The 20,897-nt window shown below is 40.3% G+C and overlaps 2 protein-coding genes across 3 annotated transcripts; both read right to left on the bottom strand.

The window, feature by feature from the left end:
* Positions 1–671: 671 nt before the first annotated feature.
* On the bottom strand, positions 672–6,632 carry tmem106a (transmembrane protein 106A). The gene is made up of 8 exons (XM_056365184.1): positions 6,291–6,632; positions 4,623–4,816; positions 4,354–4,417; positions 3,862–4,015; positions 2,825–2,965; positions 2,701–2,744; positions 2,546–2,599; positions 672–1,270 (listed from the first exon to the last, which is right to left on the bottom strand). Exons 2-8 carry the CDS (start codon positions 4,786–4,788, stop codon positions 1,159–1,161), a joined length of 735 nt encoding a protein of 244 aa, XP_056221159.1. The 5' UTR covers positions 4,789–4,816; positions 6,291–6,632; the 3' UTR covers positions 672–1,158.
* Positions 6,633–7,431: 799 nt separating this feature from the next.
* On the bottom strand, positions 7,432–19,706 carry nbr1a (NBR1 autophagy cargo receptor a). Of its 2 annotated transcripts, XM_056366084.1 has the most exons (22): positions 19,485–19,706; positions 19,062–19,124; positions 18,921–18,939; positions 18,103–18,125; positions 17,387–17,569; positions 16,981–17,058; positions 16,639–16,862; positions 16,332–16,451; positions 15,802–16,101; positions 15,301–15,460; positions 14,652–14,900; positions 13,834–13,935; positions 13,662–13,737; positions 13,388–13,498; positions 13,091–13,267; positions 12,777–12,944; positions 12,456–12,601; positions 11,651–12,096; positions 11,039–11,124; positions 10,539–10,626; positions 10,242–10,341; positions 7,432–9,633 (listed from the first exon to the last, which is right to left on the bottom strand). In XM_056366084.1, exons 1-22 carry the CDS (start codon positions 19,584–19,586, stop codon positions 9,445–9,447), a joined length of 3,210 nt encoding a protein of 1,069 aa, XP_056222059.1. In that variant the 5' UTR covers positions 19,587–19,706; the 3' UTR covers positions 7,432–9,444. The 2 variants fall into 2 exon arrangements, with proteins under 2 accessions (XP_056222059.1, XP_056222060.1); XM_056366085.1 differs by lacking the exon at positions 15,802–16,101.
* Between the last annotated feature and the right edge of the window lie 1,191 nt (positions 19,707–20,897).

Below are 20,897 nucleotides of genomic sequence, written 5' to 3'. Positions count from 1 at the left end.
GCAATGAATCTTATTTAACTAACCTATTATACATTTATATGTAAAGTCTCAGTCTCCAAAGTAACAAGTAACCAAAGCTGTTTAATAAAGGCTGTGGAATAAAAACGTATATATAATATTTCCCTCTGAAAGGTAGTGGAGTAGAAGTATGAAGTAGCATAAAATTATAGTAAATATTTCCATCTCCATCTTTTGAGAAAATGATTGAGTCAGTTTTTTTTTAAAGCTTAATTTACTCATATCTAAATAATTCAGATGTGATATGTATTTCAGTCAGTCTAGACTATCCTCGAAACAAGCTCATTTTATAGGACTATTTAAACAGTAGAAAGTAGTTCCTATAAAAAACTGTTCACAGTGAAGTCTGTGGATTATCCAGATGATAACAAAATCTGAACAAATACAACCTAGATGAGATGCATGGCCAGAAACCACTGAGGTATGTGAGAAGAAGTTAAGGTACAAGACGTAAAGAAATTGCAACATATCTGGATACATAATGGTAGTGACTCTCATGAAGTCATAATGGATTATTATATATACTGGTAACTGAATTGAGTATGCACAAAGTGTTTTGACTTTTTCTATTCAGTGGACAAAAGCTCCTCTGCCACTGAATCTTTGTTTGGAATTAGTTCAGTATCACCAAGTGAAAAAATAAATCTCTTACAAAACCTTAAATGCCACAGTTTAATAAAGTGCAAATGACAAAAGACAAAATTATCAGAAATCAACATCCTGTTTACACAATGTGCGGCATCCTGCCAAAAAAAGTAAGCTTTTGTGAAATTAGTTACATTTTTACAAAATGTACATGGTTTAACATCAAAATACAGTTTTAACACTTTGCATTTCAGAAACTGTTTGTTTCACACAATTTTATGAGACTAATTTGCCTGAAACACAGATTTACAGGCAGATCTCAAACAAAACACATTCATTCAACATATAAGAGTATTTGAACAAATTATCTACAGTATATTTTTAAATTACAACTTTGTAGTGACTGATTAAAAACTTCAGGTATGCTAACAACATACAGAATAAGATTGGATGCATTTTCGCAGACGTTATCTTTCACACATTCACATCCTATACAAAGTACAATGCAGCTAGAATATTCATTATGTCACACTTTGGTGTTTTTTCATTTTGGTTTCATCGGCTTACAGGATGTGGGATCGTTGAATTGGTGCCACAGTCAATATACTCAAACGTGTTCATAGACAGCTGCTCCGTGTGGGAGAGATAGGAGATATTCATTGTCATTCTGCAGGAAAAGAGAATTAAAGAAACAGTGAGAGTCGGTTGGAGCCGGTATCTGCTTTGTCATGATTTTATAAGGTTTTAAAGCTGCACTGATCAATTTTTTTATATTAACAATGGGTGAAATATCTGTGTGAAATGTGAAAGGACTGGATCGTACTGATGCTGCAGTTCATCTCAACTCTGCGTTTTAGCATCTTTTAGCTCCTTGTTTTAGTTTTCGCAAAACCAAAAACTCCACTCTCAAAAAAACTAGCTTCTAGCCACAACGAGCAGCAGATAAACCAACTGAACACCACCTCCCCAGCACCAAATAGCAGACAGACGAAGCTAACTGCTGGCTGGTGAACATAGTCGAGCATTTAGCAGTTAAAGAACCTGATATTCCCCTCAGGAGTTGGTAGAGACCAAAAACAGAGCCAAAAGACAGGGAATATTGTGCTAACATCCACCAGGTGCACACAAACACATCTCCACACAGATGCTTATGTGTATGCTGGTGTGTTAATAACTGTCACCATAACAACTTCATACATTTATAAAGTCAATACTTAGTTTTCAGCCTCCAAGTGCCCAAACAAAAAATGAATGCAGCAGCTTTAAGATTAAGATTCAACTATTAACAAGAAATACTATGTCATCACAAGTGTTACAGTATATATAACTAAAATAGACTGTGACAAACACTGGGTGGTCTGCACTTTAAAAACAGGAAATAATATATTGTGGCTAGTTTGCAGTGTATAGGTTTATAATATAATAATTTATTTTTTATTTTTACTGAAGCTTAATTTTCATTGTGGCCCCTGGTTTATTATGTGTGGCCAATACAAACTGACTGAAGGAAACCTCAGCAAATACTGATAGTTTAGTTTGCACAAAAGCCACATTAACAAATGTAAATGTAATAGTGTGTTCAGTAGTTGTACTGGACTGTCCCTTGATCAGTCTAGTCAGCTTAAAGAAAAGTACTCCGCCATTTATTTGCATTTAGTTGCATCTTGAACTCAAATGTGATAAAGTTTTTTTGAGTGTAAACAAAACACTGACTCCTAAAAGCAAAGCGTGTCTTTATGTTTTAACAACGTTTGTGTTATCTCGAACGAACATTTCAGATTTAAAAGATGCAGCTTCGAAGGATAAGGCCACATTTTAAAGATAATCAATTTTGCGGTTATGGTTTTCACAACCCTGCCCTGCACAAAGTGATGCCTTTAAACAGAATTTAAGATGTGTTAAAGCGCCAGCCTCTTCCTCTAAATTTCAGATCGACACTTACTGCAGCTCCAGAAATAGGGTGTGAATCTTGATAGAGCTCGATTTGCAGTAGGTGCTGAAAGAGATAAAACAGTTGATGTGTGGATATGTGCCAAATTCATACATGTAAACAATAATGCTGGACGTAGTGTTATATCATTCTGGTTTCAAACTTACTTTAAGCCTTTATCCTCTATGGGCAGGTCAACTCGAATGGTGTACTGCAGAAGTTAAATACAGCGATGTAAGAATATTACATATCAACAATATATTTTCACGTGAATCCGCCTGGAAAACTCACAGATTTCTGTGATCTGGACTGGATGGCGGTCATGTTCGATATCTTGGTCTTGCCCACAACTATGTCGGTGACCAAACCCTGCACGTTAAACTCGACGATCTGAACCGGGACAAAGTTGTTGTTGGTGATGTTGATGAGATTCTAGAGGAGAGAACACACACTGCAGATAAGGTGAAAACCAACACACCTATCTGTCTTAAAAAAGCCTCAGTGAACTTTGTCCTCACATAACTTCAGCAGCTATCTACAGGCTGTCATGTGAAAGCAATTCAGACGGTTCCTTGTGTTTTGACACGCCCAAGAAAAACGGCTACTCAGTGAGTTCAAGTACCGAAAATAGAAAGCACACAGTATAACATACAGCACATACTGTATATGTGGAATGATATGTACAGTCTGTCCTGTGTTGAATAATCTGTACATTGACTTCCTTTAAATTGCTGCTGCTAGTTTATAAATCACTAACAACCTCGGGCCAAAACAACCTCTCTGATATGCTTAATGAATATAAAAGAGTTAGGGTTACTTATTACTGCACTAGAATTGCAATGAAACTGTATTTCTTGACTAATATTTTTCATCTAAATTCATTTTATTCCAATTCGATTAATATTATTTTATTTGTCACTGTGTTTTAAATGTTGCTAATGCTAAAGCTATTGCTTTTCTCTTTCTTAAAGGAATAGCTGCATATTTTGGGGAACAAAATGCTTATTTCACTGTCTTGACGAGTGTTGGACGTGATGAAAAAATACCACTCTTGTGTCTGTACGCTATGAAGGACAGCCAGAACACAGTTGGCTTAGCATAAAGATATAATTAATATGCGTGCAAAACAAATTATAATCAATATGAATCCATTTGAGCTTGTAGGGCTGAATATTATGCTGTAGCTTCTTTGACATGTATGACAGCAGATCAATCCCTGCACATACTTACAACTGCTGACTAAAGTGATTTTGATTCAGCAAAGAGGCAGGCACAGATTTACATGTAACAAGGGCTGTAACTCTATCATTAGTATTCCTCTTGCCTACCGTGACCTCCATATCAACTGTGTCTGGGGTGAAGTAGACCATGACTGACAGCACAGACACGGGTGTGAGGGTGATGCTCCGGGGGAAGAGGAAGAAGAGGATCAGACAGCAGAGCAAGAGACACACGGCCATGGAGATGCACACATACAGCTTCCTGAAAGGCAACACAAATGTGCAAAATTAAATCGCATTAAAGGTCCAATGTTTTACACTTTGGCTTTGAAGTGTTGATCCATAAGAAGATATATTTGTGGTTTTAAGAACCAAAAACCATCTCAATGTAGTTTTACATCTCCTTTCTCAGGCTTCTCTCTGGAGCTCTAGTAACAACAGGTCAGTGAGCCAATCAGAAGAGAGGAGGCTCTGAGCCTCTCTCTGCAATATTTCCATCTAAAATATAAAATACAAGTACCTCAAATTTGTACTTGAGCACTAAAGTAAATGTACTTTAGGTACTTTCACTGCACACACACATACACATGTATTCCTTACGTGCGTCTGGGTTTCAGCCTCACATCATTGCATGGTATCACAGCTACCAGCTGGTCTTCATGTCCTGCCAACACATAAAGACAGAGGGAAATAGAAGTGTCTTCCCAACTATTGTTCTTACCACAAAACTGATGTGAAAGTGTCTGAACAGACTCAGCTGCACATTTGTGTCTTTCAGTTTGACTCGGTTCCCTTATTGTTGCTTGTGAAATGAAACAGCTACATTGAGGATGAGGAAGGTGCCCATTTTGCATGGCAAAAAAACCAACCTCTGGGAATTCGTCCGGTCCCGCGACATGTGGGGCAGGTGTCTCCTGTTGAGTTTCCATTCATGGAGCCATATGAAGGAAAGTTGAAAAGCGTTTTACCCCTCTCCATCCCCGCTGTCAGATCAGGATCCTCTGAGATTGAGCTGTGATGTCCTTGTGTACCCATGACGTTTCATCGAAAGGAAAAGTCCAGTCTAAATGAGAAAAAGCAGAGACCACAAAGGCTGGAAAAAGCACCTAAAACTCAATTAAGCTTTACAGTACGTGTAAACCCACTGCAGTATTTCCACATGAATCCATTTCTGTCCTTCCTGAGACGCTTCAGTCACCTTTGATACCAGACTCTCTCACAAGCCTTTAAATGACCAATAAAAGCGTGTTCTTGACAGGATGTGAGCAGAGTCAGCAGGGTGACAGTGACAGAAACACATTACTATATAGTTCTATTGCAACTTATTAAAACCTGAAAACACCCTTAGTATCAGGCGTGACTGTGTGTTGAAAGAAAGGGAGGCAACCATTTAATGTGTTGAATGTCTAAGCAGCTTCTGGGAGCTCAGATGTGATAAACAGACATCAAGCATAGTGACTATTCTTTCACATATTCTGGATTTTACCTCAAAAGTACAACATTACCTCTAAATATCGCCTGTCCTGTCCAGTTTCCAGTTGGATGAAACACATATATGAAGGCTTTCCACCGGCCGTTTCATGTATTGATCCAATAATAACAAATTATTGTGTAATGTGATCGTATTTCAGTGGAAGCTGAAGCCCTGAATCATCCTGCTTCCACAATGGCTGCTATGACACAACATTTTTAAAGGATAGTTATACAATCTGGAAACATTTTACAGTAATGTAATGTAATGTATTTTTTTCTTTAGTCAACTCGATAGTCTATACAGTGACATAAAAAACTGGTTTATTTTTACTCTTGCATGTAAAAGTCAGGTGTGGTTACAAAAACAGTCTAAATTTGAACCCCATCCACCTTTTTCCATGAGGAAGCTAAAATGGTTTGTTTAGGTTAGTTGTGCTGCACAGTAGCTTCACAAACATGCCGCAGGCCTTCATAGAAGTACACTATTTATAGTGAACTTATTTTAATGTGAATTATATTATAATTCTAACATCATTTAAACACAGTTCATAACTGCCAGAACTGGCTCGGCTGCAGTTTAAACTTCCTCCAACATCAAGGAGCAAAGTAGCTCTGTTATAAAAATTAAAATTGAGAATATTTCCTGTAAGGACCTACATGCAAACTGCAGATATATTCATCTCAGCCTACATTTTTAGAGACCTCACTGAACAAACCTTTAATAAATCAATGTGTGATCATTATTCTGCAACAGTGGAATATAATTAAGTACATTTATATTCAACTATTATACTTTAAGGCTACATTGTGTTTCTACTTCAGGGGAAATATTCTACTTTTTACGCTTTATTTACTAGTTATTCTACAAATTAACATTTTCCATACATAATAAATCATAATCTTACAGGTTAAACTACTAAGTGTATAAATGTTGGTTGTCAGATTTATGCTGCTGTCTAAAACAGTGAAATATGGCCTGTCAACACTTGAGCGGGACATGTGGGTGAGAAGTCGTCACGCATTAGTTCAGCTGACGGCAGATCAGCTTCCTCCTGCGCACTTACCTCCAACACGACTTCAGTTTGGCTTAGAGTCCAAATATCATCCAGTGTAAAGAGAGTAGCTGCTGCTCGACCGCTGGTTTCTTTAGGGGTTCAGTTTGAAACGCTGCATTGATACTGATAAGAAGCTACAGATACCACTGTCTCTACACAATGAAAATCCGAAGGGAGGACCACTTCCTTCTTCTTGAAGCGGCAGGTCCGTGAAGGCAGCCTGCAGTGTCAGATCACATGAGCTGCTTCAGAGTGACTTTCCTTCCTTTGCACAGTAGCTGTTGCAACAGACGTCTAGGCACATTAGTTAAAAATAAACTATTGAATCCAAATGTAAAGCCTGACACTAAAACCCTTTTATCGTGGAATCTTATTTCAGCATGTAAACACGGCACAGCACGGCCGGAGGAACCTGGGGTGGCGCCATGGAGGGAAAAAATTTGCTTGTTGGGCCCCTTTCGACCCCCGACCCCTCGCCTTGTGTCCTCTGTGCATTGTGTATGTGACCTGTCATCGATAAATACATTGATTAAGTACATTACACACAGCAAACTATACATACATTAAGTTTAAAAAAGGTTATGCAATGGAATTAAAAATGTATCCCTGTCGCAACATTTGAAAATTGCTGAGATAAATAAAAAAATCACTTTGATTTTTTTAGTTAAAGATGAATTCTGAATGACTTCCATTACTTCTATATGACTATTATTATTATTATTATTATTATTGACAAATTTTCTATATTATCATTACAATTCATTCTTTTGGCCACAATAATTATGTAGTGAAAATCTGATGACTAGAATTAAAACATGAATATAAAAGTAAAAATATAGATATGGTACAGACCAGTGGTTCCCAACCTGTGGGCTGGAGCCCACTGGTGGCATGCGAAGGTATTGCAAGTGGACTGACAAATCATTTGCAAAACAATACAAAATGATCTTCAAAACATTAAAAATGTTAAAAACTCATTCCCTCATGAGACAATTGAGTGCTAATAATTTACACTGCAGTACTTGGAGCACACAGTAACCTGTGTACCATAGCCCAGTACACACTGCCCTGTATGTAAGACATATAGTGTGTGCAGTATGTCACGACCCACATATAGACATTTCTCATTAACAGACAGTTGGAGAGACAAGAGAGATGTGCAAATAGTTTATTGGCGGATTGACAGTAGAAGGGTATTTCATGTATACACTCTGTGGCAGAAGAATAATTTGACAAGCATAGTAGGTATATTCTGAATTATTCTCTAGAGCATGAATTTTCAGAAATAATGGAAAATTGCCAACATAAGAAAATATGGTTCAAGAATCCTCAACCGCACACACACACACACACACACACACAAAGAGAAATGATTCAAACTAACATTAACTTCCATCTATACAAACACACCACAAACAATGTCAAAATCAACATATGTGTATTTCAGTAAACTAAAACTCCTCTTTCATGAAGGCAAATTAATGACAGAAAATATACTTGGTTCCACTAAGAGATTATGGAATGTGTTGTTAGAGACATCTAGTTTTAGGATTAGTGTTAAATGACAGTCGCTAGGTTTTCAGTTGGTGGTTGTACGACGGAGTTTTAGGGCTAAATTGTGGAAAAGAAAAAATCTGATATTTAAAGAATAAATTTGTAACTTTACGAGAAAAAAGGCGTCATTTTGTGGGGAAAAGTCACAATATTTTGAGTGAAAATGTAAAATTTCAAGAGAAAAAAAAAATGTATTTTTTGGGAATATTACAAGCAACCAATAAAAGGGGTGAAGGGACAGTCAGCCGCAGACTGAGCTGCTTCTGGCAGCAGCCGTTTGTCTGTCTAACAATAATATGGACTCAGTTTCTTGCACAATCTTTTCAATGTCCTGGTTCTGATGATGAAGTGATGCTAAAAACAACACCTAACCTAAAATTCTAACTTCATTTTTAATTCTTTATTCTTGTAATATTAGATATATTCTTGTGATATTGTCATATTTTTTTCCTCAATGTGGCCCACTCCATCGCATGGTTGAATGACGATACGTGAAAAAAAAAAAAAATTCAGGCAAGGGTGTTCAACGTGTTCAACGATGACGCGAAGCTGACTTTTTTTTTTTTTTCTTTTTTTTTTTTTAATTTCACTGTGACTTTGCTAAGACACAAGAACACGACTCGTCTCTAAAGCCTCTACCTGTCATGCAGGTGTCTTCTAAAAAGCAGTAGAAAACATCTGAAGTCCGAACGGTGAATCCGTTCAGACAAGTTTTGTATACATTCCACATGTCAACGTCTAAAATAACAGTACTCTGATACAGAAAAAGATTGCATTGTTTAGGCAGATTTCACTACGATAATCAAGAGAAAGGTCATAAATATCTGTTTGTTGTTCCTACTACTGCACTGCTGACCCTTAAACACCCAGAAGATCCACGTAGCTTCAGTAGCTTCGTCTTAAATGAGAGCTGGCTCTTCAGGACGCTTTACGACATTCCACGATATTCACTTTCACTGCTCTATTTGTGAGAAGAATCTAGCCAAGCCCTGACAGAAAGACAACTATTTTTCAGCGCAGAGGAAGCAGCTACAACAGCCATACAAACACTACGATGAAGAGCTGAATTACACACTTTCCACCTGTCAAAACTACAGTCCCTACTCTCCATTTTAACCAACACAATAAAGCTCTATGGCCTCAGGTAAACAAGGCATGGCGAAGGTTAACCACTATCCAGAATAATTTACAAATGTGTATATATACGGTTCATTTCATCCGAAATGTTGAAGCTAAATTAAAGGCAAAGGCAGGAGAAGCCGTTCACAAATGCTCGTTTCATTCTAATCAACAGCGTTCAAGAAATAAATGCTCCTATATCATTTTTGATCCATGTTTTTTTTTTTTTTTTTTTTTTTACATATATTTCAAGTGGCATTTTTGTCCTGTTGGTCCAAATAAAACTATCCACCCTTTGAGAAATCAATCAGTTGCATGAATCATAAATAGGTTTTCTTTGTCTCTTCTGTAAATAACTCAAAAATAAATCCAGAGGCTGGAAAGGGTGAGAAAATAATCTAAATATTCTCATTACATTTATGTTTAAAAGTCAAATAAACTCCCTCCCGTCACTCTTTTACAGTAGCTTTCCTTCACAGCTTTCCCTCCCTCAGCGCTGGGCTTCCACGGCTTCCTTCTGGCTGTCCTCGGCCATCTGCACCAGCTCGTTGACGGTGTGCAGCAGGCTGTAGCCGTGCTTCCTCAGCAGCCGCTGGTTGAGCCGCTGGTCTCTGAAGCCCATCTCCAGCAGCATGGCCATCATGGAAGGGTCCTGTCTGGTGGCTGGGTCGATGCCTCGCTGGAGGGGAGGAAGAAAAACGGGTTAAGAGGAGAGTGCTGAGAAGTTGTTAAATTATTTTGTTTGATCACTTAGAGGCAGTGGAAACAAGCTGCAAACATAACACTGACCTACTGTCATCTTCTAAAATTGTTATGGTGAACATGTTAGCTCTCTTTTAGCTCTGTGTGTGGTCTCCACCAACTCCTGAGGGAAATATCTGGCTCTTTAGCAGCTAAATGATCACCAGCTAGTTGTTAGCTTTGTCTGTCTGCTGTTTGGTGCTGAGCGGGTGGTGTACAGTGGGTCTTTACAGCTTTTACTCTGCTCCCTGGGGTTAGAGATGACACAATGAGAGCGGTGACCTTGAACCAAAACAGTAAAGTTTTGCTGGAAAACCAAAACAATGAGCTGAAAGACACCAAAACGCCTCACAGGTCTGAGGTACTGAGATACTGGGAATGTGATGTCTCAAACACCAGTTCTTCCTATGCTGATCACTTTTTTTGAGGAACAATATATTTTGGCGTGTTTGGCTGTTACGTAATAAAGCACTGACTCATAACTCTTCCTGTTGCACATTGGCTACATTTCAAAAATGTAGATGTGAGGGTTGCTGTGTGATGTACCTGTATTGAACAGTTTGGTCCAGTGAAGAGAGCCTTATAAGCGGACGCTGCCACAGAAAGGGCTCCCTTGACAAGCCCCTCTGTGATGCCTCCTTGGCCCCTGGTGCAGAGACAGAGATGTGGTTACACTGGGTTGTGTAACAGTAAAGAACAATCTGTTCCAGTTCGCATCATTGTCACAAAAAGGCACAAACAGTAGATAAAATGTCAATGTAGTCAAAGATGTTATAGACTAAACTGCAGGATTTTCCTTCACTAGAGTGAAGCGGATCAAGTTTTCCTCTTGTTATGTTTCACCTTGGCTGCAGCGCGTTGCTGGGTCTGGGGTTGTATGTCTCAAAGGCACTGGATGCTGAGCCTGCTGATCTGGACAGACCAGATGACACTGCAGAACACATAAGGAAATAACAACACACACGCATGCGCGCACACACACACACACACACACACACACACACACACACAAATACACACACACACACACACTAATATTAGAGGCTTCTGCTGAACAGCAAAATCCTGAAAGCCTGTGTGCTGCCTGACTTCCTTTCTTAAAAACAAAGGGAAAAATGTGTTTCCTTTCTCAACTCAACAGAACCACCTACTCCTCAAATGACTACATTGCTAATTCAGGTCAACAAAGTGAGTAGTTAAACACACTGTAGTTAAACTCATTTTAAATCTTATTTATGTTTTGCAATATAGTGGCTGAGTAAAACTGCTGTAGTGGTTCGTGTGCCAGTACGTTATGTGACACTAATGTGCTTATATCCAGTGATTCAAATAGTAAAACTCACCATTTAGGTGGACCCTTGGTTGGTGTGGCTCATAGGGTTCACAGGCTGGAGGACTGGGGTCCTCTGCCAGGTACAGTGCCTCAGACCTGAAACGCAAAGTAAATAACCTACAACTGAAACATATAAAGGCTGAAGCAAATAGATTAAAATGAAAATGGAAAAAGCTTCATTTTGAGGATTTATTAAAAATCTAAAACCAGAAGTGAATATGCGGCCATTTTAAATATTAGAAATGTGAAAACATAGTTATTACACTGTTGAAAATAGTTAATAAAGACACAAATTCTAGCCCAGTATTAACATTAATACTGGGCTTCTACAACTCCTGGCACGTTTTACTACGTGTATTGATAACGAGAACTTAAAATCTGGCAGTAATCCAGTTTGAAATTGCAAAAAATGTCATAGTATTTCCAATGAAAGTTACATAAAACTCTACCTCTGACCCCAAACTATAATCATTACATACTGCTACAAAAACATGGAAAACCTCTGTCCACCTACACAAAATATATATAAAATATCCATAATATCTAAAATATCTCTGTTTGCTTTATGCATGCTGACAGATTTCTGAACTACAGTGACCATTTGACTGCGCCTCCCTCTGACCTGGGTGAATAGAGGGCTGGCGGGGACAGCAGCGGGGGCTCAGGCAGAATTGGCGGTGGCACCACTTCAGGGGTGAGCGTCACGGCGTCCAGAGTCTGGGAAGCGCACAGCATCTGGTTCACGCTGCTGTGGATGGGAGGGGCAAGTGGAGGCCAGGTGTTCACCGAGGAATCCTCAGCAGCGACCACCTCCATCCTCTCCTGCCTCTCTCCCAGCGGCTCGGAGTTAGAGTCGTCTTCTTCTTCCTCCTGGTGTACGTCTGGATCGGCTGAGGTCGCAGCAGCAGCAGCAGCAGCGGCAGCGGCAGTGGCGGCGGCGGCGGTGTCAGGCTGTGACATGGCGGAGCTGTACATGGATTCCCCCAGAGGACGGCTGGTGTCAAAGCAGTCCGGGAGCACGATGATGTAGTCGTCGCAGGAGGAGACTGAGGAGATCTGGCTGCTGACCTGACACACAGGAGGATGAGATGGTGACATTTATGGACTTCATTATAGGATTATATTAGAGGCAGGCCTTCATTTATAATGTAGTTAATGTAAACTCAAATCTTCCTCCATATTTACATGTGGTCTTGATAAATTCATCTTGCAAGATCAAGGATTTCGGGTTTTACTGCTTTTACCAACAGCTGATAGCAACAAACCCTAATGACGAGGCTCAGTTTGTGAATACAGGCTGTGTGCATTCCTCTGTGGACTGAGCGCTTTGATACTTTCACAGTATTAATATAGAACCTAGACCTGCTTTGTAATCACACAACACATGGACATCTTCCTTTAGACAATATGGGACCTTTAATTCTCACCTCATCCCAGTCCCCTCCACCATCCTCTTTCTCATATTGAGTATCCTTCAAGTTTTGCATGTCATCCAAAACCACGACTTCCTCATCTGTATTATCATGATGTGAATTGATATGCAGGTTTTCATTCACTGTTTCCAGGAGAAAACCTTAAAAACACAAACACCAAAATGAGCAGGCGAGGCTCCATTAATTAATTATTACAAAAGATGTGACATGCAACTGTAATCACACAATGTTTTACGTTAATGTAAAGACATTTTTCAATACGAAAAATCAGAAGCTCTATTGGAAAAAACTGAATTCAGGAAGTCATTCTCTAACCTGGCTTTGTCTCCTCGTCTTGGGTGATCTGGTTGAGACTTGTGTTGGGAGGCAGAGCTGAACTCTCAAGTCTAACGGCACAGATCTCCTCATCTCCTTCTTGTGCCCTCTCTGTCTTCTCAGCCTCCACTGCTCTCTCAAAGCAAACGCTGGGACCCCGGGAAACAACTGATATCCAGAAGAAACAAACCAGAGCGAGCACCTCATTACACAGCAACTTTTAAAAACACAAAACAAATACACTATATTTCTGAACACAGGTTTGTTGGATGATTTTGGTGATGGTATAGAATAATACAGTCCAGGGTCCTCACCCTGTGGTTTGTGGCTGCTGTGAACTCTGCGCAGGGGTCTGTGGTCGGGGGCTTCCTCCAGTGTGAGGGAGCGGATGACCGTCTCGCAGAGGAACTGGGCTCCGCTGATCTCCTCCTCCCGCTCATCCTCCTGGGTCACAGGCTCCAGAGGCTCCCTCTGCTGTCCCAGTTTCACTCCTGAGCAACACACAACTTTAATTATCACACACTGCTGACAAGAAAGACAGTCCACATCACGTTCATACTATTACACACACACACTTCTCTGGAAGTTTTCTGGTCCTCGACTCGTCTTACCAAAAAGTTTTCTGACCCCTGTGACCTCTGTGTCTTCTTTTATCTGTGAAGTTATGGCCTTCTCCAGTACTGGTGCATCATGGGGCAGAGGGGATATGCAGGGTGTCAAATCTACACATTAGGTAGAGCAAACAGAGCACAGTTTATTTACCTAATGTGTTAATGTTGAAGAGAAGTGTAGCCAGAATTTTAACTATAAAAGCAGAGACAATTTTGAAAGGAAGGGAATTACATAAGAAAATTGTCTCACAGCTCATTTTACTGAAGTGCTTACCAACAGGAGTGTTATTAGGAACCTTCTCCAACTCTTGCACTATATTTATATCCAGCAACTCAAATGACAGTAGATCCTAGAAAAGAGAAGATGCAAGTGGAAATTTGACTTGGTTTGATCATTTAGCCACAGTGCAACAGGTTTGATGAATGACAGAGCTTTGAATGTGCACCTGTGCAGTCAGCAGGTCGACTGAGGGGAAGTAGTAGTCTTCATGGTCGAGGTCTACAGACCTAACCTCTGCCTCCTTCTCCACTGGCCTCGCCTCCTCCTTCTGAAGCACAAACAAGAACGGCATCATTATTATCTCCACAATGTTCATTCAACAACGGCCATTTCTATGATGATTATGGATGTTCCCCACTTTTAATTATTCTTTTTGTTGATATTTCAGTGTTTGAAAACACTCTTGAAGTACATACTCGTGTTCTACTACTTTTTACATGCACAGACCTTCTAGATTCTGGTCTCATTCAGGATCAAATCTAATCACCATGTGCATCCAGACGGCAATAACAAACAGTTTATAAGGATAAAAGAAGAGCGAAGGGTCCCTGAACTCCAGTCTTGTCTGTTTTTAGTTTGCAAACACCACTATGTTGTTTACATTACATTACTTTCATTATTGATTCATCTGTTTGTGATTTATCAAATAATCATTTAGGCCATAAAATATAGAAAGTGGTAATTTCCCAACGCCCAAGTTGACATCTTCAAATGACTTGTTTTGAGTTAAATTGATATAAAATACAAAAAGCAGAAAATCTTCACATTTTCAGAACAGGAGACATGTTTGTAAATGTTTTGACTTTTACCTTGGAAATTGATTACCGGTATATACAAAATTGTTGATGATTAGTTTTCACCAATTTAGATATGAAAGATTCACCTGCAGCAACAACTAAGTGGAACTTAATTATGTCCAATAATAAAATAATCTAGTTGTACATGTGAACAGTTGTACAGGGTGTCATTGGTTAGCAGACTTGCCAGTCTTTTGCTCTGATGTCCGAGTGTGTTGCGGCCGTCGCCGGGGTCGACCACAATGCTGCACCACACGCGCGGGCCAAACTGACACCCGCAGTGCGCCAGTCGCCAGTGGGAGGTGTACGTCCCCTCCATCACGGGAGCGACAAAGGCCACACTGACCACTCCCACTTGTCCGGGCAGCAGCAAGGGGACCGGCACCTCCCTCTTCTTCTCTGAGGCCAGGCCGAGGTTTCCCCACATGAACACTAGCTGGGTGCACGCACACACATACACAAAACACAAAATAGAAATACACATGCGAAAAGGCACAAAGACGAGAGCATGCAACCAAAGTCACACAACAGAAAGGATGTACGCAGTCAAGTGAGAGGGTCAGTCACACACACACACACACACACACACACACACACACACACACACACACACACAAACAATGACAAAGACTTAAAAACTTAAACCACAGATTCAACTTAATTTAAATAATAAACATCTCAGACAGAAATACATTAGTGGTATTAGGCTGGATAAGAAATCTTAGCTGGTGTTAGTGGATAAGAAGAAGCAATGAGCTGAGTGGGGGCTCAGTGGAAGTGAAGCAGGGGGGCAAAGAGAGAGTGGGGCCTGTCCTCTCGGTGGGTGGGAGGGGTACCTTAGTCTCTGAGGTCCAGCTGATAGTGCCCGAGTTCCTCATCTTCCAGTATTTGATGAACTTGGTACCAGGCTCCAGACGGGTGCCGTCAGGCAGATTTTCATCCAGAAACAAGGCAGCCATAGTGGGCACCAAGGACGTGTGCGAGACCCCGGGACCCCTAGTTTCAAGTGTACAGAGCATTGTTGAAAATAGCCCTGGTTTCTTATAATACCCATCTCTTTTGTTCTCTACGAATCAAAAAAGCAGGACCCCAGATTTTTTTGCAGCTCAAAAGCATTTTTTTCTTAGAAAATCTATGAAGCAGCAGCAGCAGTTTTCACATTGAGGTAGTTCCAACATTTTCCACCACCCCAGAGCAGCCAGCGATACACTTATACAGACTAGATTACAAAGATGGCATATTTTGATTTCTTTTCTTGGAAAAAAAAGACTTTTTTGCATCCATGCTGGGTTCGAAGTACCCAGCACTGTCGGACGCCCTTCCGAGGTGGCGCTTACTCTGGACTGGAGGCCTGGGGATCAGGGACCGGGGCAGGGATGGGACCTTGGGCTGGGGCTGGACCTGAGGCTGTTTCTGAGGCAGCAGGGGGGGGCAGGGCTGGGACCTGGGTGGATGTGGAGGCCATGTTTGTCAGGTTGGCTCTGCCTGAGGTAGAGGGCCCACTCCACTGCAGCCCCCTCTTCTCCAGTCTGAGTTTCTTCTTGATTTCCTTCACTTCGGCTCTTAGCTGCCTCCTTTCTGCTTTGAGGCGCTGTCGCTCGGCCTTGCGTACTGTCCTGTCTCCTCGCCTTGGGAACCTGGTTTGAAATGTCATCAGGAACACCTATTTGTTGACTATCAAAAGCTTGTTTTCCAAGAACAAAACACATTCACACTCATAATTCATAACTTAGCTGCTAAAGCATTTTGCAGCCCTGCTTTGCACCTAATTCTATTTATGTTTGCCTCCATTAACGTAGTGATAGCAAAAGGGCTAGCACTGCTGTTAGTAACAGAAATAACTGTTTCAACTGTCTCTGGGTTTTACCTTAACTCTCCGGACATCCCATGCTCGGGGATGGACAGAGGAGTCTTGGTTCTCACGAGGTTGTGGCTGGGGTCATGGCTGTGTCGGCACATCTCACACAGGATGCAGGACGGGCACACACTGGCGGGGAAAAAGACAACAAAAACATCAAGATGGATTTTCATGAAGCTGCTTAAAGAACACAGAGCATGCGAGAAAAAGCATGTGACTGACAAAGAACCAACTCATGAAAGGTATAAAGGTCTGAAAGATCAATAAAAGTAAATAAATGACATGCTGAAAGCATCAGAAGGTCTTCCATGCTTACCTGCACTTGTAGGCCCCCTCAGAGGTGAGTTTGTTGCAGCTACTGCAGTTTGGGGTGTAGCCAAGGGACCCATTCGAGGTGGAGGGACCCGGCCTGGGCCCTATAGGTCCACCACTGGCCCCAGTGGCCTCGAGGGGCCCATCAGGGGATTTGTGGGTACAACACTGACCAGAGAAGTCACTGCACATCCTTTCAACCACCTCTTTCACCACCTCGTCCTTAAACTGTGAAAAAAAAAGAGTTTGATTTAGAAGCTAAAAGCCACCGTCTGTCAGTCATTCATCACACTCATATAAAGTTTTATGTCAAAAAAAAAAAAAAAAAAGTTCAATGAACCTTTACCTTCTCCATGTATGATCTAAACCACATGGGAGGAGGCTCATCTTCTGGTTTGTTGCCCTTGTTATCTTTGACTGCGACCTGTATCACAAAACATGAGACTCACATTAGTTAAGTTAGATCATATATAAAATATTTAAGCTTGATTTATATCAACGTAGAAGAAATAAAATGTGTTATGTGACCTTAAAATAAACTGATCTGAGGCAACAACTACATCGAAATGATTTCAGAAACTATACACAGGAGCTAACAAACTATTATTCACACTGATGCTTGGAATAAGTTTTGAAATGTAAATTTCCTGGAGCTCATCAAAGCAGAAAACCCTGTAAAACCCTTCACATGTGAGAATCTATAGGGGGGAAGAAAGGGGATGAAGTGGGGGAGAAACCATTTGTTTCCTTACAGCCTCTCGCTCCGGGGTGACCTGCGTGCCCTTGTCCACGGTCTTGACCCTGGAGGGATAAGGAGGAGCGGGCCGGAGGTCTCCTTTCAGCTCCTTCACCTCCGTCTTCAGTGGGCCCCCGCAGGCCTGCCCTTTCATCTTGTACACGTTCATGTGCAACTGGTTCCCCTGCTTCTCCGCACTCTGAATGGAAAACAAGCCGCAAACACATACCACAGGAGACTGACATGACAATATGCACAATGCAAATAACACGTGTGACATATACAGAAATGTATTACATTACTAATCGCAAGACTTTTTTAGGATTCATTATATCAACACAGTGAAGTTGTGTTTGCCACATTTATCATTTAAATATCTTTGCTATTTGTAATCCTTGGTGTATTCTCTATGACTGTAACTATGTGAATGCTGCTACACTGGAACAAGTGCATATTTGTAAAGCCTTCGTGTCTTAAATACAGTCATAGAGTACAACTGAGTCTGTATGATGTCCTGTCATGTTTTCCCATAAAGAGTAACATCCATGTAATAACAAGTATTTTCTTTTCTTTCTTCAGTTGTGCGGTGAAGGTCGACTGAATTTGACTCCCAATCTCTATTCTAAATTGTCTATATTCTGCAGGATCCCTGCACTGATCTCTGTAAGTGACTAAGATTTGTGTGTTATGTGCCGTTATATTTAATCCAGGAATCCAGCACAGCTCCAGTACCTTGATGGCTTCTTCATACTCATCTGAAACAAAAATAAACCAACAGTAAGTTGCTTTGGACAATTAAATGGTGATGGATTAATAGTTTTATTTCCTGTAATTACAGTTATAGCCATATATTATATGTTTATGGCACATGTTTGAGGTTTGAGGTTTTAGGTTTTGCTTTTAGGAAAATTGAGGCCGCAAGTCATGGTTATTTTCTCAATTGTTTGATTAATTATTCAGTCTATAAAATGCCTTAAAACTGTGGAAAATGTCTGTCACAATCCAAACCAAATAGAGAAAAGCTGGAAGGCTTGACATTTTTGCTTGAAAAGTTACTCAAAATGATTCATCATTTATCAACATTAAGGGCTGCAATTTATTATCAAATAATCTGCAGGTTATTTTCTTGATTATCTGATTTGTTATTTAGTCTAGAAAATTCAAACACAATAGTGGAAAAAAAAACACTCAAAATTTCCCAGAACCCAAAGTGACATCTTCATAATTGCTTTCTTGTTTTGGCCAACAAACTCTAAAACCCAAAGGTATTCAGTTAAGTGTCATATAAGGCAAAGAAAAGCAGCAGGTTCTCACATTTGAGAAGCTGGAACCAGCAAATATTTGTCATATTTGCTTGAAAATGACTGAAGCAATAATGGTTACAGATCTTTTTTTCCAATAGTCTCTTGTTGCAGCTTTAATTTATACACTCCTTATGTTACTGTTATAACCTTGTATTAAATGTCTATCGCACATGGTAGTGTTTTAATAACTTACATTCTACTTTTAAGTCATAACACGTTTAATAAAACACAGAAGATTAACCTCACCTTGACTGTTTATGCAAATCTGAAAGAGTGAAAGAGATCAGAATGAGTCCATGAACTTTCATCCTGCCAAAACACCATTATAATTCAGCTATAAGTGAAAAGACAAAACAGCAGTGAACACATTTATATAAACTCCGTTACCTCTTCATTGTCCTCATCAAAGTATTTCACTTGAAAGTGGTTGATCCCAAAAGATGCTTTGATCTGAAATATAGTTTAAGAACAAACACACACCAAACTGCATGTTAGAAAACCAGGAGTTCTTTTTCCTCACACGTGTTGTGCAAACATCAATAATGGCACGTTGAGAAATGCCTCTACAGCCACCTCCTGCACCTGGGTGAACAAAAGCAGTAAAGCAAACTGAGCAGATTTCCCCTCTTCCCCTACGTATTTTGTGACGTGCTAGTCGGCCCAAAAATGAATACTTATGTCCACATTTCTGTCGCAACAGTAGCGACTGTCCTTCAGGTGGTCTATTGTTTACGTGTCTAGGCCATGTCTGGGCCTGCTTCTCGCCAAACTGCGCCAGCGTTTAGCCAACACGCTCAGCTAGCAGCTTACCCAGGCTTCAACCGATTCCCACTCCAATTTATCCAGATCCTGAGCCAAAAATCTCTTCACATTCCCCCGGAAGTTGACTTTAATAGTAACAGGGAGCCCCATGTCCGCCGTTTAGGAGCAGATAATGGCGATCATTTGCGGTGACACCGGCCTGTTTGATCCCCGTTGCCCTCGACTGTCTTTTCTTGTTTACATCGTCAGCTGCGTCTAGAAAAATACGGTGACGTTTCTTCCCCTTCCTCATGTGAGTTTCCTGGTGGTTGTTAAACCGGATTAAAGGCGCATTACCGACACCTAGCGGCTGATTCAGGTACAGGGAAAGTCAAGGGACAGTTGGGATATTATTAGTATAATATTTAGCGTTTCTTGCACCACCTATTGTTGTAAAACTGTGTCAGACATTCTAGTTAAAAAGCCATAACACTATTCAAAAACCACTTTCACATTTGTGATTCAATAAAGTAAAAATAAGAGTCAATAATAGACCAAGTCTGGCTTAAAAAAAGACTATATTTATACTTATCAAACCTTAACTCAAATAAAAAGTAGATTAAATTTTTAAAAACATGGCCTCAAATTTGTAAAACCTCTATTCTGTTTGTGAACACATATTTGAAAAAAAGGTAACTTCACATCTTTCTCCTAGACCTCCTAGACTTCTCTCTCTAGACCACATCAGACCTGGATCAAAACCCACTATAGCTAGACTTGTCAAATCTCAACTAAATCAACACAGAGATGCTAAAGACTGTTTAAGACCGACACAGTTTCAGCATCAAACCAGATCCAGCCACTAAACCTAGATTTGTCAAATCTGAACAATTTAACACTGTTGAAAACAGTTTTATTCCCTTTATTCTATTTGGGAAAACATACAAAAAAAAAACCAAACACATCAAACCAAGTCTGAATCAAAAAACCACTATTGCTAGACTGGTCTAAATCTGAACTAGATTAACCAAGAGAAGCTAAAGACTGTTTCCCATTTGTGAAACCATTATTCTATTTTGGCTGTTGTTGGCTGTTTACCTCCCAAGTAGCAAACAGTTCTGGGCCAGTTCTGGCTGTTATCCACCAGTGTCCGATTATCTTTATTATTTGTGTCCACCAAAGTTGACCCAGATGTGGAGCATCTCACAGTCATACTGTATTAGGGCCAGACTTGGGCTGAGGAACCAGGTGTATTGGATCATTGGGCTGAATACCTGGGCCATATGTGTTCTCTGGCTTAATTTACAGCTGGGTCCTCGGCCCATGTCTGGCCCACATACAGCATGATTGATACAGCATGAATATACTTCCATGGATAGGTAACTGGACAGGCTGACAAGCAAGAATGTCAATCAAACAGCTACAAAGTATAATGCAAAACACAAAAAGACACAAAACTACCACAAATAGGCACAAAACCAT

Source organism: Seriola aureovittata, chromosome 21 (genome assembly GCF_021018895.1).
Source record: "Seriola aureovittata isolate HTS-2021-v1 ecotype China chromosome 21, ASM2101889v1, whole genome shotgun sequence".
Classification (NCBI taxonomy): Eukaryota; Metazoa; Chordata; class Actinopteri; order Carangiformes; family Carangidae; genus Seriola; species Seriola aureovittata.
The sequence above is the reverse complement of the archived record's forward strand: the minus strand, read 5'-3'. Positions and strand labels throughout refer to the sequence as shown.

Coding starts and splice junctions, on each gene's coding strand:
- tmem106a (XM_056365184.1), bottom strand. CDS start 4,788: ATGGGTACACAAGGACATCACAGCTCAATCTCAGAGGATCCTGATCTG. Junction 4,418..4,622: donor GACCGGACGAATTCCCAGAG/GTTGGTTTTTTT, acceptor ATGTGTTGGCAG/GACATGAAGACCAGCTGGTA. Junction 4,016..4,353: donor AGGCTGAAACCCAGACGCAC/GTAAGGAATACA, acceptor GTTGCCTTTCAG/GAAGCTGTATGTGTGCATCT.
- nbr1a (XM_056366084.1), bottom strand. CDS start 19,586: ATGGGGCTCCCTGTTACTATTAAAGTCAACTTCCGGGGGAATGTGAAG. Junction 13,738..13,833: donor TCGACCTGCTGACTGCACAG/GTGCACATTCAA, acceptor TCTCTTTTCTAG/GATCTACTGTCATTTGAGTT. Junction 12,602..12,776: donor AGACGAGGAGACAAAGCCAG/GTTAGAGAATGA, acceptor TGTGTTTTTAAG/GTTTTCTCCTGGAAACAGTG.